This window comes from Nipponia nippon, unplaced genomic scaffold (genome assembly GCF_047370975.1).
Source record: "Nipponia nippon isolate SJK-2023a ecotype South Korea unplaced genomic scaffold, ASM4737097v1 scaffold_4, whole genome shotgun sequence".
Lineage (NCBI taxonomy): Eukaryota > Metazoa > Chordata > Aves > Pelecaniformes > Threskiornithidae > Nipponia > Nipponia nippon.
Window position 1 is genome coordinate 102429745 of NW_028262358.1, and position 19251 is coordinate 102448995.

Below are 19251 nucleotides of genomic sequence, written 5' to 3' on the forward strand. Positions count from 1 at the left end.
ATGTGTTTATGCAGTTAAATTGTTGAAATAGTCTCTAACATAGTTCTTGAGCTTGCCGACTAGCATTCTTCCAAATAATTATCAAGTGTCGTCAGGAGCTAGTGTGGGCAAGCAACCATTCATAATAGGAAATTTGAATAATATCTCCCTGTTTGAGAGGCTAAAGGATATATTTAATAGTATGGATGTAGGCCATTCCATGCTAGCTGGCTTCACTGCCAGACACTGGTCCTGACAATGCTTAATGTATTAGCAAGCCTGCAAGCCCTGTATTCCAGTCAGAGTGGATAGATAGCAGTGAAAGTAATAATCTGGATGTTAGCCAACATATCCAAATAGAGTAGGTCGCTTGGTTGAAAGCACCATAAATCTAGAGAGTTTTCTGTGTTAAGAGAAGGGAACAATGTGAAGGGCCTGTCAGTTTCCTAGCAGTCATTAGCTCTGATAGTTAAGCAAATACTTTCCAATTTCTGAATGTGCTTTTGTTTTCAGGGAATCATGAGAGAAGAATTATAGAGACTACTAAATACTTGCTGTCACTGATACTGATGTGTCTTGGAAGATGATTTTACATGACCAATGCTAATTGGTCTATAAAATACAATGGCCTGGCTATGGAACTTGTTCATTCTGTCATCATTACCTAACAAAGTACAAAGTTTATTTGCACTTTGAAGGAATGTCCCATATATTTCCCCTTTTCTAAATGTTTAATAATTTGCAGTTTTCTTTAATTGCAAGAACAGAGTTTCAGACCCACTAAACATGTCCCATATTGGCAAGAGAGCTTAAGGGCATTCACTTTGAAAAAATCGTCGTATTGCATAGGGGCACAGTTTGTTGCTCTCAGAAGTTGAACTAATAAGCCCTATGGGAAAAGAAGAGAAAATCTCCTAATATATGCATTTTTTATAGTTGCTGTGAAAGATTAACATCTTAGGAAAATAAGAACATTGAGTTTTCAGGCAAATATATTTAGACCAATATAGATATCTGTGTAATAGCACAGACTTTGTTGACAGGAAAATTGATGTATGCAAGAGTATCTGGTATAACCACAAATTGTCTTGAAAAGCATCTGATGTGAAAAATGCCAAAGATTTATCTACAGATTTGAGCTGTTTGGTTTAAAAACAACTAATAGGGGATGACTACACACATAGACATCCTTTATGAACTAGAGAACTGTGATGTGGTTTAGTGATTGACACACACATTGACTCTGTTGCTGATTTTAAAGTTATTTGTTCTTGTAAATCAACTATCTCATTAGTCTCTTTGTCGATTCTTGTCTGTATTATCTGTTTCTTTGACACATTGAGATAAACTAAGGAATTCTGCTTATCATAACTATAACAAATTTCAAAATGAGGGCTTGATTTAAGTTTAGTATTTTTGTACTGCTTTACTTCATAGGACAAAAATAATTATTTAAAAGTAAATAGCAAATTATGTTAGAAAAAAATCTTTGAATAAAAGATTAAACAGTTGTGTATGTAAAACAGCTTTTGCCAAATAGCAAACATCAAATAATGAAATTATTGAGATGAAATTACAAAATATTATTGAAGATGTCCAATTATTATTGAGCCTGAGGGTAAGAAATTTCTTGGATCTTCATAATGCAGTTTTCTTTGAGACAATTTGCAGTGTTCCACCCAGATTCCCCACTAAATGTCTTTCTGAAGCCCAGTCATATAGTTGCTCTGAAGTATATTACATCAGTTATGAATTTTATCTGATACCAGACACAACAAAGCAAGGAAAAAGATGTGTAAAACATTCCTTAGTTGTTATCTTCAGTAACACACCGATGGATCCGTAGATACTCAAATTTTTATATGTATGATATTCTTGATCAGTTACACATGGGTTGTATTTCTGACAGTTGAAGCAAATAACATCATTCCTCTGCCTACCAGCTGACTTGCATATTCCTTTTCAGATTTCAGACTGAAGTTAATTATGATACTTTGGAAGTCAGAGATGGGCCAGCTAACTCATCACCATTAATTGGAGAATACCATGGAACACAAGCACCCCAGTTCCTTATCAGTACTGGAAATTACATGTATCTGCTGTTCACTACGGACAACAGTCGTTCCAGCGTTGGTTTCCTAATTCACTATGAGAGTAAGTCTGATATTTCTCTGATAGATTTTTATTTAATTTTGAAAATAACATTCAATTTGAAAATGAGCAAGTGAATGTGGACAAATAAACTTCAGTAATTATATTTGTATAAGAACAAATTATGTTTACTCTATGCTGTACTGACAGATAACTCTGAAACAATTAATTTTGGAATTTTTTTCTTCATGAGTTCTTGTATGTTATTCAGAATGTTAATGGACCTAGGTGTTTAACCAAATGAAGAATTATTTTAGAAACTTGGCCTTATGGGTAAAGGTACATTGTCCTTTTTTGGTTTGTTTTTCCCCCCCTTGTCTCTCACTTTCTCTTTCTCTCTCTCCTTTTCTCTTTCTCTGTTTTTAATATCCTTTCACAGTACTGAGCAGAATTAGGCCTTATCCACAATGATTCCAAAATGCAAATAAATGCATATTAATATCTCCCTGTGAACTATAGAATCATTGTAATAGCATTTGCTTTTAAATTAGATACATAAAATGGCATATATTAAACTATCTGAAGTCATACTAATCTTTATATGATAGTATAGCCATTCACTTAAGCACTGAATAAAGAGAGCTTATGTGTTTAGTGCAGTCTTGCTAAACAAATAACGTTGTTATCAATTGTTCTTATCTGGAAACTAACCTGATTGCAGTAAATTTGCTGTCATGTTGCATCTGGAATGAGTGCCTAAACTTATATTTCATAGCTACATCATAACTTGGAAATTCTGCATAGCTTCTTTTAGCTTTGGCTCAGACATGGTGGTAATGGCTGACCAGACAATAGTAGGGTAAACTGCAAGGCTGCTAAATCATGTGAAGACAAGGAACAGTAGGTAGGTTTCTTCATGAGTTATGTGCAGATGCTGATTTTCCTTGATTGTATTGTATCTAAATGTTGCTGTTACATTTTATAATACAGTCCTTAAATATTTATAATTTTGTGTTTCATTTTAAGCCCCCATCAGGTAGATGTCTTTTGTTCTGTTAAAAATTAACACATTCTTAAAGAGGAAGGTCTAATTATGAAATTATTTAGAAAGATATTCATATATTCACTTTTTATCTTTGTTGAAAAATTTAATATCTCACAGACACATGACACTAGTTTTTCAGTGCTATTTCTCTAGGTATTCTGATAAAATGTCAGAATTAGATTTGATTAGTGCACTGTAAACCTTGAAATTGGATTAGATCTTTAACAAGTAAAAATAACAAAAAACTACTAAATTATCATCTTATTATACATATAGTTCCCATGCATAGAATATAGAAAAAGCCTTTTATATGAAAACCTCATATGTTTCCAATTTTAAAAGTCATAACAAAAGCTATAAATTTTGTTTCACAGGCTCTTTCTGAGCAGATTGACTCCCTGAATAAAGTATCTTTCTCTTTCTGCAGAAGTAACATTTAAAAGGGTGTCTGGTATTATTTTTTTTGCTTAGAAATGAGTAAGAACATGAAATGAAATTAAGAAAAAGAGCAAATAATTTTAAGTTCTCAGTTTAGGGAGTGAGATTCTTTACTTTTTAGTGAATTATATTTCCCATTAAATAGTTATCTGAAAATTGAATTTCAGTAGGTATTAACAAAAAGCTTAACATGCTTTCTTAGTTACAGACAGTGACTGCTGTTTCTCTTATACTTTTATGTCATTGTGAATGACATTTAGCTGGCAGATTAAACATTTAAATTTAATAAAAGTGTCTAGAGCCTGAAACTTACATTTTGGGCAATGGATGTCTGGTCAATGCAATCAACAGAGTCCATGGAGCAATTCAGTAAACTCAGAAGTAGAATCCAGGGGCTATATTTGATTGCATAAGCATGGAGACTTAGTACTGCACTAGAGATTCAGATCTTGCACAAGTCCTTTGCCATGTCTACCAGTTCCATGGAGACATCCTGGTTATGATAGGATAGCACTAGAAACATATATTGAGACAACAAAGGAGTACTGAAGGAGCTAGTGAATGTTATGGCAGGAGCCCTCCTGATCATTTGCCAAAGGTCTTGGTATTCTGGGGAGATCCATGCTGACTGGAAGCTAACCAATGTTATTCCAACCTACAAAAGGGGTGTGAGGGAAGACCCAGGGAGCTACAGACCTGTTAGTCTAACCTCAGTTCCTGGAAAAATTATGGAGAAGATTATACTGGGTACTGTTGAAAGGCATTTAAAGAATAATGCAATCCTCAGGCACAGTCAACATGGGTTCACAAAGGGAAAATCCTGTTTAACTGATTTGATATCCTTCTATGATAAGGTCACCCACCTAGTGGATGAAGGGGAGGCAGCGGATGTAGGTTTTCTGGATTTAATAAGGCTTTTGATACTGTCCTCACAGCATCCTTCTGGACAAGTTGTCCAACTGTGGGATAAGCAGGTTCACGGTGTGCTGGGTGAAGAACTGGCTGAAAGACAGAGCTCAAAGAGTTGTAGTGAATGGGGCTACATCTGGCTGGCAACCAGTCACCAGCAGTGTTCCTCAGGGTTCAGTTCTAGGGCCAGTTCTTTTCAATCTCTTTATTAACAATCTGCATGCAGGAGTTGAATGTATCATTAGCAAGTTTGCTGGTGATACCAAACTGGGAGGTGCTGTCAATCTCTTGAGGGACAGGAGGCCTTGCATAGGGATCTAGATAGATTGGAGCATTCAGCTATGATTGATGGGATGAAATTTAACAAGTTGAAATGCCAGATTCTGCATCTAGAATGGAGTAATGCTGGGCACGAGTATAAATTGGGAGAGGAGTGGCTGGAGAGCAGCCCTGCAGAAAGGGGTCTGGGGGTGCTGGTTGACAGCAGGCTCCATGTGCATCAGCAGTGTGCTCTGGCAGCCAAGAGGGCAAACTGCATCCTGAGGTGCATCAAACACAGCATAACCAGCCAGTCAAAAGAGGTGATTATCCTTCTGTATTCAGCATTGGTATGGCCTCATCTGGAGTACTGTGTGCAGACCTTGAATGCATCCAGAGGAGGGCAACAAAGCTGGTGAAAGGGCTGGAAGGCATGTCCTATGAGGAGTGGCTAAGGACTCTGGGTTTGTCTAGTGTGGAGAAAAGGAGGCTGAGGGGTGACCTCATTGCTCTCTACAGCTTCCTGAGGAGGGGAAGTGGAGAAGGAGGTGCTGAGCTCTTCTCCCTGGGATACAGTGATGGGATGTGTGGGAATAGTTCAAAGCTGCGCCAGGGGTGGTTTAGACTTGACATTAGTAAGCATTTCTTTACCGAGAGGGTGGTCAAACACTAGAACAGGCTTCCTAGAGAGGTGGTCGATCCCCCAGGCCTGTCAGTGTTTAAAAGGCTTTTGGACAATGCCCTTAACAACATGCTTTAACTCCTGGTCAGCCCTGAAGTGGTCAGGCAGTGGGACTAGATGATCATTGTAGATCCCTTCCAACTGAAATAGTCTATTCTATTCTGTCTATTCTAAAATTTCTCTCCTTATAACTTTGCTGAATAAATTGTTCCCTAATTTGCCCTGACTGGGATGATCAGATCTCTTTGGACTATGAAAGGAGCTTAAAGACCAAACAAGCCAAGACACATCAGTGGAAGCATCTTAAACTGAAATCGAATCTAGCACTGAATATCCATACTGTAGAAAAAAAATGCAATATAAACAGAGACCTTTTACCTGTCACCAACTGGAATAGGTATGCCCATATTCACAGCATAAATTGTACAGAAAAAGCTTGCTAAACACTTCATAGTTATGTCAGTGCATTTGCTCCACAAGGTTCCTTAAGTCAGTCATAGCCTCACTGTTTATATTGGTTTCTTCTCACACTAGATTTCTCATAGAACAAAAATTGTATCCATGTTGCATTGTGTTGTGCATGTTCATGTAATGCAACTGATATTTGTCACAGAGTCTCTCTTCTCGTACTAGTCAGCATTGGGAGCTCCTGAAACATTTCTGTAGTGGCTATCAGATATATGTCCTTCCTCGATCCTTACCTCTGTATTGACAAATGTGCACATGCCAGAGGGAAGGTAGTTACAATAACCAGTAACATGAAAGTACTAAACAGATTTAAGTCAGTGTTTTCAAAGAATAAACCAGGTGGAAAGACTCTATAGAGATGCCGAGTAGTCTGTCAGGAACAGGGGATACCAAAATTATATTTTGATTGCCCTTGCAGGCTTAACTATAGAAGTTGCTAATGTTAAAGATATCACAACAGAACTTCTATTTGTTTCACATTCCTTCCACTTGTAGAAGAAAAGGCAGTCAACTGTAAGTTTTAAGAAAAGTTTCTGAGTATTTTCTTTGGAAAGTCAAATAACTATCTTATTTGGAAATGTGCTAAAAATCTTCCAATTATAGTCATAACTTTGAAAATAAATAAAATCACTGAACTGTGAAGCAGAAGGATCTTAATCTCGCTTAAAATAAAAAGCTCAGTATAAGCTATACTGAGTTGCTACCGAGATGGCAGTAATATTCTATTAAGCTAAAATATGCCTGTAATACAGCTTTAATAAAAATGTGACCCCTTAAAGGTACTTCAGATGTGAAGGCAATTTGTTAATTACATGCCTTACATGTCTGTAATTCAGCTTTTTGATGACCCTTCTAACATAGCTAATGCAAGACAGTGTAAGTCATCTCTTATGCACCTAAGCAAGAAAATTAATAAAGTGCCCGTAATATTCTTTAAGTAAAACCACTGATAAAATAGTCAATGTTATCAAGAATAACTCATCTATATTCTTTTGACCACCTTGCCTCATGCCTCACTTACACTTCCCTGATCTCTCAACTTTCCTAGTTATGTGGGTTTTGGGGTTTTTTTTGCAGCTCCTCATTCTGTGAGGTAGATTGTGCAATCTTATTTTTTTTCTTAAACCAAAAACAGATAGAAATACCTTTATCCACAGATTTCATTAATGTAAAGCCACCTTTTATTAAGGTATTTTTGAAATTTATCCTTCCTTAAACAAGAAAACATGATCATTTTCAAAGAAAATTGAGCAATTATTTCTTGAATCCAGATAATTTATTTTAAAGGCTGTGTTTGTTTATGGATTAACATTTCCTTCTACAGTAAAATTTATCTGAAAAATGGAACAGAGATCATAGTTATGCATCAGGACTGTAATCATCCCATATTACCATGTACATCAGTATGTATTTGATAAACATTCCAATTCTCTTACATAGTCAGGAAAAATTTTTTAAAGTCAAGGATCACCCAACTTTGTAAAAACTTTCCTTTTAGGTAATTTAAAAAATCTAGTAAAATTAGTATTGTGATTTTCCTTAAATGAAATGTTATTCATAATAAAAAACATAAAGGTAATACTTTATTCATAGTGTATAAAATTAGGTATTTGTTTAGATTTGGTTTTGAAAAAGAACTTTTTAGATCCACAAAGATGCAATCTTCATGGACTTAACAAAGTGTCAACATCATTCAGGCAGCTCACAATCAGTTTTAGCAAGGATAACATAGAAACAAAAAAATTCCTTACACTTTTTCATTTGAAGAAAAAATAATCCTTGTGAATAGTCTGGATGTGAACAAAAGATTTGTAAATTTTTCACTGGCAGGACACACTCACTGGAAAAAGTTTTTGGAATGTTGGGGAAGAAATTTTTGTTTCAGCAGTCGATTTTACTCTGACTAATAAGAAGAACCAATAGAAAGCCTGAATAAGAAAGGCTATTTTTGTGAAAGTGTCCATGAAATAACAGAGTTTATGATTCTTAAGAAATGAAAGAATGAGGGAACACAATTGTGATCAAGTTGATGATTTTCAGAAATCTAAACTTCACCAGACTTGAGAAATTGGTAGGTAAATATTCTTAGGAATGAATTCTGGAAGTTATTTATAAAAAAGATTATATTAAGGCCCAACAGAAAACTGTATTTTTTGGAGACAAAGAAAAATACTATCAATTTCTGTAGCTATTTAAAAAACCCTTTTAATAATGTGTAACCCAAAAGTTAATCATGTAAATGTTGTATATAGTCAAGCATTGCTATAGATGGCCATCAAAGAATAACACAGATCTCTTGGGATAAAATCAGAAAAGCCAAAGTACATATTTGTTACAGAAGGAAGAGACAGAAAGACAGTAGTAAGAAATATCTATAAACATATTCAAAATGAGAGAAAAAAAAATCACTACTTAGTAAAACTTTGAACAAACATCAGATGTCACAGAGAAGACTAAACATTCTGTTTCTGTTTTGCAACATTTGCAGAAAAGCTTAGTTTTGACCATGTACTTAACACAATTAAGTGAACATTCACAAGGTAAGAATACAACATATGAGAAGAGGGTACTACATGATATTGAGATAATTAAATGTATTTTATTCATCAGGGACTGTTGGAATTCCCTGTGCTAAACTTAAATGCAAAGCAGAAGCAGTCTTCACTCTACTGAAAATTATGTCTAAAAATTCAAAATTGTAGGGAAGTTTCAAACAATTGCAGAAGGACACACACCTTTCAAAGACAGAAGGGGCAAAAAAAAAAAGAAAAAAAAAAAAAAAAAAGATGAGGACCAGAAGGATCAAGGACTTAAGTTTTATTTTCACTTTTTAAAGATACTACTTTCAAGATGATAAACAAGGTGATAAAGAACAAATGATTTGTATTTGATAAGAGCAGATTATGTCAAGCCAATCTAATTTCATTCTTGACATGTTAACTGGTTTTGTAGATTTGAGAATGGAAAGGGAACGGAACAGCTCTGTGTTGACATTTATAAGGCTTTCAGAAGTCTTCCAGAGAAAATATAGAAATTTGGTCTAGATGAAATTATTACAGGTGCAACAAGCACTTCAGCAAGCACTGGAAAAAGTTGCCCAGAGAGGCTGTGGAATCTCCATCCTTGGAGATACTAAAAATGCATCCAGACATGGTCCTGTGCAAACAGCTGTAGGTGACCCTGCTTGAGCAGAGGGATTGGACTGGATGACCTCCAGAGGTTCCTTCCAGCCTCAACCGTTATGTGATTCTGTGACACTGTGAACAATTTGGAAACTTCTATGCAAAGAGCAGCCAGCAATTAGTAGTTCACTGTCTAACTCAAATTGTAGGGATCCTACTGTGATCTGTCCTGAATCCAAAACTATCTGTTATTTTTATTAAAAATTTTGATGATAATATAAGAAGAACACTTACAAATTCTGAGGAGGATTCCAACCTACAATTATAGCAAGCACTATGGTGGAGAGGGTTAGACTTCAAAACAAGCTAGATGAACTAAAGAAATTGTTTGAAATAAAACAAAAAAAAAATCAAATTCGATAAAGAAACATGCTAAGCATAAATGGGGAAGGAGAAATGACATGCACAAATACAAAATAGAAATACAATAGAAAGGGATATGTTTTTTACACAGAACGTAAATAATCTAGAGAAAAATGTAGTAGTAATGCAAAAAGTCAAATCTGGCTGTTATGGTTAATCATCAGAAAAAAAAAGAAAAAAGTTACAGAAAAGACACTTTTTGTTTATAGGACTATTTTACCTGGGACTTGGAAAATAATTATTTCACTTCATTTGATGACCAGAGAGAATATAGTGTCCAGTTTGGGACCCGGTTTAGAAAAAGTAGGAAGTTGTTAACATGGAAAACATGACACATATGGAGTCATTGAAAGGTCTGTACTTGTTTAGTCTAGAAAAGGGATGACTTGGGAAGCAGGAGGGAAGGCATGATAACATTCTCATATGCCTAGTAGCTAAGAATTGCAGCTAGTCCTGGAGTTCAGTCTAGAACTCTGCTAAAATGCCAGTGCTCCCTGTCAGCAATGAGCAGGAACAGAGGTGACATGCTAGCTCTGCCTTTCTAAATGACTTGCGCAGCTCATTAACAAAAATAATATGCACCCAAGTGATCTCCTAAATTTGACTGTTATGCTCTGTCACTTGGAAATACCCTCCAGATATTCTTTAGAGAAAGATTTTTTGAACTTTTATATGGAGGAGAAATGAAAAAAGCTCTTGTAATAATAGCACGACCCCCCTCTTCCCTTTCATCCTCTACGCCCCCTCCCACTACCTTCACTCTCCCACTTCTCTCTTCCCATTTTCAAGCACCTCTCCTTCCCCACCTCCTTTATAACATCATTAATATGTTTCTCTAACACAAATTTTTTAAGTCTATTGACTGTATCACAGCTTTTACTGATGTAACAATATTTTGTTTTAGTCTCAGTAGCAAACAATTCAAATGCAGTCACTCACTGCTACACTCTTAAAAGCTGCTGGAAGAACACTGAAACTAAGTGTGTAAGCAGGCTTGCAGTTCTTTGAGGCTAATTTACCCTTGTAAATTACAGGGATGCATTTCTGGCCACTTGAGCTATATCTGATCCAGTAAGTTAGAAATTCTCAAGTCTTGGCTTCAGTCTTGCAGTCATTCATACAGTTTAAGCACAATCTCTTGTATGATTTTGACCTATGCCAGCTAGCATCTTCCCATAGGGCACCTGGACATAGTTCTAGGAATCACTTCAGCTGGAGACTGTGCTGAAAAGGCAACAGTCTCATTTAAGGTGGGCAAGATTTTATCTGTATGAATGTTAGCTGAGTCATGCTTTGAAATTGGTGCCAGAGAATGGGCCCTCTCCTAGTTTAATTGTGTGGCCTCTGGTTCTGATTCTTGGAACTGTGTTCTGACAAGCAAGCACCTATTCTAATTCTTTTTAAAAAATATTCATTTTTCAAAGCAAAGATAATGTACATTATTCTCACTTAACTGTTAGACTAAGCCTACCTATAGGATCAACTCTTTTATTAGGCAATATTCTTCTCTTACTGTCCAAAAAAATGCTTTTATCATCTGCCTTATTGATGTTCTGGATGATTCAATCCTGATGGCAAAGAATAGTGCTCTAGCTTCCAGCTGAAACACTTCCACTGTTCAAAACATTTTTGAGATTCATTGAATAGCAGAACTGCTCCATAGCTAACATGAATGGGTAGCACAGTGGTTATGGCACACAGCCATATTTTGCTTTCTGTTTTTCTTACCAGACTTATTTTCCTCATCCTTTTTGTGCAATGAGCATTCTTTAGACAACCTCTTAGCAATCTTACACTTTAATATTCCATTTTTCTAATGATTTTAACTATTTGATCTGTAAAGGGAAAAGTATAGGTGTGTAATATATATGAATATGGAGTATATAAAACTGTATAGCTGTTGTATGCTTCATGCATTACAGCAACAAATTAACTTCCTCTTTAGAGATCTAATGGGATCTAATGATTAAACCAGTTCCTAAAAATCAGTTGTAATTCTAAGTGCAAAATATACATTTTAATAATCAATGAAGCATCTAATATAACTAACAACAATAGGTTGATAAATGTTTGATGAAACGTCAATATTGACAGAGTGAAGTTTTTGAGGATGACTGTCCATATTTTTAAATTATTCAGTGATGTACAAAATCCTTTGTTTATATGTTTTCTGTTTACTTCAGATTGTGTGTTATGTTGCTTTGAAAAGAAAATGATTAAATTGTAGGATAGAATTAACTGCTTATCTAATTCCCATTGCTACATGGAGTGAAGTGGAAGGAGCATTTTTTGAGGGAGCTACAGAACATGATTTTCTTGAGAAATATTGCATTATGTAGTTTGGGAGAGAAAAGACATGGTTTTCACCCAGACTTTAATCTTATATTTACTGAGCCAATTGTTATGAATAGTATTAAATCAACTCTTTCCAACCGTGAGCCCAAAATTTATCACTGTGATGCCAGAATTTCTCATATATAGTTTAATATTGTCTTTTTGTAGTCAGGACTCTCAGTACTGCGCATTATTAAACTTGTCTTATGTTATCTGCTATTAAGAAAAAAACCCAAATCTTTGTCCAAAGAAGCAAAGAAAAATTATTTCTTTTCAGCTATGTTTATGATTGCTAAACCTTACATACTGAGTATTTTCCCATGAGAACGAAGCTCTGTTGCCAGACCTGACTTTTTTATTTATACAGCACCACTATTTCAGTCAGGAACTTGGAAGTTGATAGGGTTGCTACAGCTTTTGGTCTCCTTGCAAAAATCTGGAACAACATAGTCAATGTAATTTAGAGTTATCATTTCAAAAAGAAACTGAGTTTACCTGTTATATGTGGCTCAGAATACCAAAGCAGCTGGTGTGTTGAGGCAGGGGTGGAAGGGTGCCCTAAGAGGATGGAATTTTAAGAGCACCACTATGAACCTCCATCTACTCTAACATACCTCAAAACATGAAGTATAGTTTGTCTGAAAAAAATTAACGTATATCAGAGTTAAAATTTCATACACAATTAATCTTTATTTAGAGCACATACAGTGCAGAATATTATAGACTTAAAAGGGTTCTTTGAGTCTATATTAAGCAATTTAGGCCAGGTGAAGGGAACCTAAAAATGCACTGTGTCAGCTAACATGGTACATTTGCATTAAGAGCATGCAGTCAAGTCTAGAAGAAACTTATTAATCTAGAATTTAAGTATGGGAGGGATACCTCATGAAAACTAGATCATAAGCTTTCAAATCTGAATTCTAACTGAGATATAAGAATAGCTGGAGGATACAGGGAATATATCTCTGTGTAAGCTAGAATCATTATTTATGACATTTTTGTTTGCAGTCCTGCTTCCAACCCTCATATCTGTAATTCTAAAACCTTTACTTTATGCCCTGATAAGTCATTTTTTTCCTTAGTTTTGAAATGCTTTTACTTCATTCCTAAGGTTGTGTGGCAGTCCTGGATAAGTAAAGCAGGGTAAAAGCAGTAAACTGAGAGTATGCAGAAACAGTTATAGATGCACAGGCAGCTGAGAGGACCAGCACCTTCAGGATGTCTTTAGAGGGCTAAGGAGCTAAGAAATGCATAATGCCCTGCTATAAAGAATTTTGTGCTGTCAGCAGTTGGCTTTGAGGAAGGAACTTCTTTGGCAAAAAGTAGACTGGAAAGAGTCATGCTAGAAATTCAGGTCATCTGTGAGGAAGCACATAAAATCTTTAAAGACCTCAGGAGAACTAATCTTGCTCAAGGCTCTCACAGCATCTATGAGTAATGACATCACCCGTATGAAATCATGCCAACTTACAGCATTCTTTCGAACCCAGCACCAAAACACTGAAATTAATGTGAAAATTAATGTGAAAATACTTAAGTTAATGCAATGGGTACCAGAGCTTTGAGGTGGATATGTCTAGATTTTATCCCAAAAGCCAACAAGGAATTGTAAACTCAGAAGTCCAGTGTTATTTAAACAGACACACAACAGAAAATTTTTCAAAATAAAGTAGATCAAAATAATTGCCTGAGAACAAACATTAAAGTATTTATAAATGGTTCCCCCACACACATATACTTCCTGTCCCTTTGTGGGCAGTTTTTTAACAAGTCTGTGGCTTTTTGGGTTGCAAAAAAACTCCACACAGGCTCCTCTGGGTGCCTCTGTTTTCTCTGAGGCTTGACTATGTATTTGCTACCTGCTGTGTTCAGCCAACTTCTAGTTTTTCCTTTTACTGAAGGCTTCAAGCTGGCCATGTCCTTCACACTCTCAGTTGTCTTTCTATCCACCACAGCCAGCATTCTCAAGGTTTTCCTCTGGACATGCTCAGCTTCTCACAGAATAAGGAACAATGTCCCCATCCACTGAAGAGGTTCTATCTAACTCAGTCATTCTTTTTTCCAGGCACATGACACAGTGTATCAGGTGTAGGCATCAAGGTTTTCGTGACAGGGGGGCTGCAGGTGTGGCCTTTGTGAAGAGCGGCTGGGGCTGCCCCATGCCAGGCACAGACAGTTCCAGCTGGCTCCAACAGACCCACTGCAGGGCACAGCTGAGCCCATCAGCCAAGCTGGTGGCACGTCTACGATAACATATTTAAGAAACGGCAAAATGCTGCATAAGTGAGTGAGGAGTGAGGAGAAGAAAGAGTGAGTAACAATCCTACAAATGCCAAGGTCAGAGAAGAAGGAGGTGCTCCAGGCAGATATTCCCCTGCAGCCCATGGAAGAGACCACAGTGGAGTGAATGCACACACTGCAGCCCATGGCGGGCCCCATGTGGGTGGATATTCCCTGAAGGAAGCTGCAGCCCGTGCAGGCCAACGCAGGATCAGGTTTATACTGAAGGACTGCAGCCCATGGGAAGGACCCATGCTAGAGCATGGAAAAAGTGTGAGGAGGAAGGATCAGCAGAGAATAGCTGTTATGGACTGACCACAACCCCCATTCCCCATCCCTGGCACGCTGCTTGGGGAGGGGTGGGGAGGTAGAGAAGTTGGGAATGAAGGAGTGAACTTGAGCCTGGGAAGAAGGGGGTGGGGGTGGTGTTTCAGTTTTTGTCTTTGTTTCTCACCATCCTACTCTATTTTTAATTGGCAATAAATTAAATTAATTTTCCTCAAATTCTGTCTGTTTTGACTGTGATGGTAATTGGTAAGTGATCTCCGTGTCTTCATCTGAGCCTATGAGATTTTTCATCTTATTTTCTTTTTTATTTTCTCCCCCGCACTGTGTGTGTGGGGGGGGGGGGGGGAGGAGTAAAGAGAGCAGCTGGGTAGGGGACTGGCAGCCAGCTAAGGTCAACCCACCACACATAGTAACAGAAAATAAAAGAAATTCCTTTCCACTCAATAGAGAGTCTTTATTTGTTCCCCTTGCGTGTATCCATTATAACTCATTACATGATTAAATTCCACAACTGTTTGCTATCAGTATAAGCATAATGGATAATGCTCGGTTAATGAGCCTCCATTTGATAATTTTGGGGTTTTTTCCCATGTTCGGTGTATAGCTCCAGGTTTATTTACCAAACACTATTCAGTCTCTGCTATAAGACATAATTACTAAAGACTCCTTCTGTCAGATAAGAGTTCAACAATTGTGTAAGCTATGTTCATTGTCTTTTTATTTTTGATGCATAGGATAGTATCTGTAGAAATTAACAAGTAGTTTCTGAGTTCATCAGTTGCAGTTTTTTGACACTGCTTTTTGCTAGGTCAAATAACCATTACTATGACAGGAAAGTTGATTTGTCCCACAATATCAGAAACTGAATAGATGAAATGGAATAATCAAATATGACTTATATACTAGCGAAATTTGTATTCATACTTTGAACCTTAGTATCTTCTTATAGTTTCAGATATTCAGTGCTTTTGTTGGCTTTTTTTTCATTGTTTGATAAAATATACTTTAAAGCTCCAATCTTTTCCTACTTCATTTGGGTTTCTCTGTTCTATGAGATTGAAAATTGGAAAACTGTGCTCTGAGTCAGTGACAACAGCTAGATAAAGTGCTTTATATCCCACATTAGTTCTCAGGCAATGCTAACAAATACCATTTGGGGGCTCGCTCTTCCTCCTGTCTTACTCATTTTGTGTTTTGTTTGGGTTTTTTTCTGTTTACTATCTGAAAAAAAAGGGGAAACAAACAAATTAAATCTGATTGTTTCAGGTGTTACTCTGGAATCAGATTCCTGCCTCGACCCAGGGATTCCTGTGAATGGCCATCGCCATGGTAACAACTTTAATATCCACTCTACAGTAACTTTTAGCTGTGATCCAGGATATACACTGAGTGATGAAGAACCACTCATATGTGAAAGAAACCATCAGTGGAATCATGCATTACCCAGCTGTGATGGTAAGTGTCAAGTTCTTCAGATGGCAACTTTAAAGTCCAAGAAAGTTAATCTCCTATTTTCGAGAACTAATTAAGCTTATCATTGCTACTACCTCCCTTGAATTACAGCAAGATCCATACGTTTCAAAAATTATTTTACTGTTAGTAAAAGCCATACTTTAGATGTCTGTATCAACTTTCAGTCAAGTACTGTAATGTACAGTGAAATTTACAGGTATATATTCACCAATAGAAAAATCAGAATTCTCAGAGTGTGCCACTGTTCAACTGTGAATGAAAATGGTGCCATACAACTAATATTTTCGAAGCAAAGCCAATAAGCTTAATTTACATTTTAAACTTGGAATACTGAATACCAAAATGATTGCTCAAAATTTAGGATACTCAATACCAAAACAGATCCTGATCAGCCTATGTAATTAATGTTCTTGTCATACTTTTGTTTTGAAATTTTGGCTTTTTTATTAATTATTTTGGGGGATGTGCAGTATGAAACTGTCTAGAGCTTTCATGAAACATTTTTTAAATGCTGAACTATACTAATAAATATTTCTGTGCTCTTTTTTATCATTGCATTTTTTTCTAAGATCTCTTTCTGTGAACTGCAGAATCAACTCAATTTTTTTGTGGAATGCTTGTATAGTTGCTACAAAATCCCTCTGATGATAGAAACCACAGAAAATAAGATCCAAATATAGCTAAGTGTTTCAATAGGGATAGAACCCAGCATCTCTGAAAATTCTCCATAAGCTCCTTTCATAAATCTTCCTATTTTCTCCCTTCTGGTTGCTAAATGATTACCTTTAAAAGCATGCTTGTCTTGATTAGGCTTCTTTCTTGTTAAGATATCACTGTGCTCTAAGGTAGTGATGAAAGATCAATGTGTGAAGGGAGAAGATCCAAGCCCACACCAACAAAGGCTCTTGCTTTAGTGAATTACTTACATTAGTGAATTTCTGACTCCCTTTTCAGGCCCAAGGTTTTCACTGATTACAGTGGAATGTCAAAGAGCAAACTTAGAGTTAGATTCAGCAAAGTATTTTAGTTTCTAACTCTTGTTTTAAACTGTTTTGTTAAATCTGAGCACTTACTGTCACTCAGGCTTCTAATACTCGCTGCAGCCTTCTGGCCCCATGCACAAAACATATAAGCTACCAAAAGATTATTATATAGTTAAAAGCTCTTAATCGCTACAAAGCAAACTAATCTCCCATTCAAACTTACCCACCTTGTAAACATTAGAACTTTTTCCTCCTTTGCAAGGACAGAAGCAAACTATTGTTTTCAATTGCATTTTGTGATCAAATTTTAGACTGTATGTTCTTGGCACAGTTGATGAACTTTGGAGTGTCACAAATCTTCCTATAAGCTGTAATTTTAAAATGAGCAAAGCATTTTTAGTATTCTTCCGTTGGTTTTATGGGTTCCTTTTGCTTGTTTGCTTTACTGCAATGGGTTGAAGAAAACTATTGTAGAAATCTTAACTTTGAACAGTATCCTATTCTTTTTCAATTTACTTTGTACTAAAAATTGTGAATGTATTTTTCAGTTAGAACAGCAATATTCAACTCTTTTGTTTGCATATGAATGTTTAACTACAGAAAGATCTAGTTAATTTTCACTCATTGAAAGAGAGTCCTTATTTCCTAGGTCCATCACCCACTTTCAGCATAAGTGTATAATAGAAAATTTCAAGCCTTTCTGGAGTAGGGCCTCTAGGCAAGCAATATACAAGGGTTACACTCAGTTTCTTCTTTTTTCCTCACATATTCAACTACATTGAATGAAATAGTCTAAAAAGATGAAATAAAACTCACATTCTTTTAGGTAATCATTGTGTTAGTGTATTTGCCTTTTGAGGCTGAAAAAGTTGTGACCGAAATTTTTGGAATGACAGTTTTGGAGTGACAGTTTTAACTGAGGTTGAAATGAGCATTTTACAGTCACCTGCAGACTACTGATGTTCTCAAAATTGCAACTTCAGAAATTAAATCAGCAGAATAAATCCCTAAGGGAAAAGAATGTTACTTTGTTTCATGACAACAAAGAAGAAAAAGAACTGTGTACAAAGCCACACTGGCTAAAGTTACCTCTAAGTAATGTATCATTCTCAAAATACTATAATCTCAAGGTGGGGCGTAAAAATAATTTTCTAGGGAGAGCTATATGAAAACAGATCATTTACATATTTTAAATTTTAAACTTAAAACTATGTAAATTATTTGTAAATATTTAATATCTGCTTTAAGAAATGTTGCACAGTTTAATATTTTTCTTCCTTCTGTGATGTTTACAGAATAAGAGGGATTTTGAATGAATGTATACTATCATTCATTTATGGCATTACGAACCTGATGAAAGCTGTAATTATTTATTATTAAGTAATGTTATCAACCATATATTTACTGTGGTTTTAGCCATGCATATTCTTATTTATGCTTATGTGCAGAAATACATATATACAGGCAAAACCAGGCTGGAAACATTTCCTTTCCTTCTACTTATTTATAAATATATATAATACATAAATTCAAAAAAACTAAAAACTTTAACAAACACCTTAGTCTAATAAGAAATGAAAAAAAGAACTTTAGCTATAATGCCGGTATGTTTGTATGTATATATATATTTTATACATATATATTTACATACAAGTACTGAAAGTTTATTGAACATTTTGTCATGTGTATTTGCCATCTAGTTTATCCCTCTATGTGAGGAAGAAGACTAAAAGCATCTTAATGCTTTGTTGTTTTATTGTTAAATATTTAGCTTATTAAAATTTAAAAAAAAAAAAACAAACCAGCATAAAAAGCTGGACATCAACAGATGAGTAAAAAGCACAGCCATGCTGTATTTGTAAGATCAGTGAGCAATTCAGCATGCAAATCTTAAACTTTAATTTATTTCCCATGCAAATTTGAGCAGCCTAGTTTAGCAAATGCTAGTATGCATAAAATGTTTTCTGGCATCGTTCTTGTGTCTTTCGAAATACTCAGTTCTAAATAAATTACTCATGATAGGACAATTTGAATCTTTGAAAGAGAGGAAAATATACTTTTCTTTTTCCTGAACATCACAGAAGAAATCAAATAGAGACAAACTTTTCTATTATTTGAAAAAAACCATTTTGTTTCTTAAATATTTTTGTTTGATAAAAATGGAATTAAATATATACCTTTCTAAATATGCAGTGCAAGAAAAGTAGCTGCAAGATATTAGATTTTTGAGTTAGTTCACAAAAAAAATTAATCTTATTTCTTAAATACAACTACAATAGGAATTAATACTTGAAATATTCTGGAACAAAGCTTTACGTATTTTTGTATTCTGCTAACAAAAGAGGCTGTAGATGAACAATAAACTCATTTTCAAGGACTAATTTAAGAATAAACAAATTGTTGTCAAATGTGAATGTCATGGCTTTGGATGAATTAACTTCTTATTTTAGTACTTGACCCTGTTTTTAATTTTAAGGG

The 19251-nt window shown here is 35.5% G+C and overlaps 1 protein-coding gene across 2 annotated transcripts in view; it reads left to right on the forward strand.

The window, feature by feature from the left end:
• The window catches only part of CSMD1 (CUB and Sushi multiple domains 1), a 1270279-nt gene that overhangs the window by 939330 nt on the left and 311698 nt on the right, over positions 1-19251 (forward strand). For both annotated transcript variants that reach the window (XM_087775441.1, XM_087775442.1), the window contains exons 17-18: positions 1946-2133; positions 15584-15772. In XM_087775441.1, coding sequence (XP_087631567.1) covers positions 1946-2133; positions 15584-15772 — 377 coding nt within the window. The remainder of the gene's footprint in view (positions 1-1945; positions 2134-15583; positions 15773-19251) is intronic.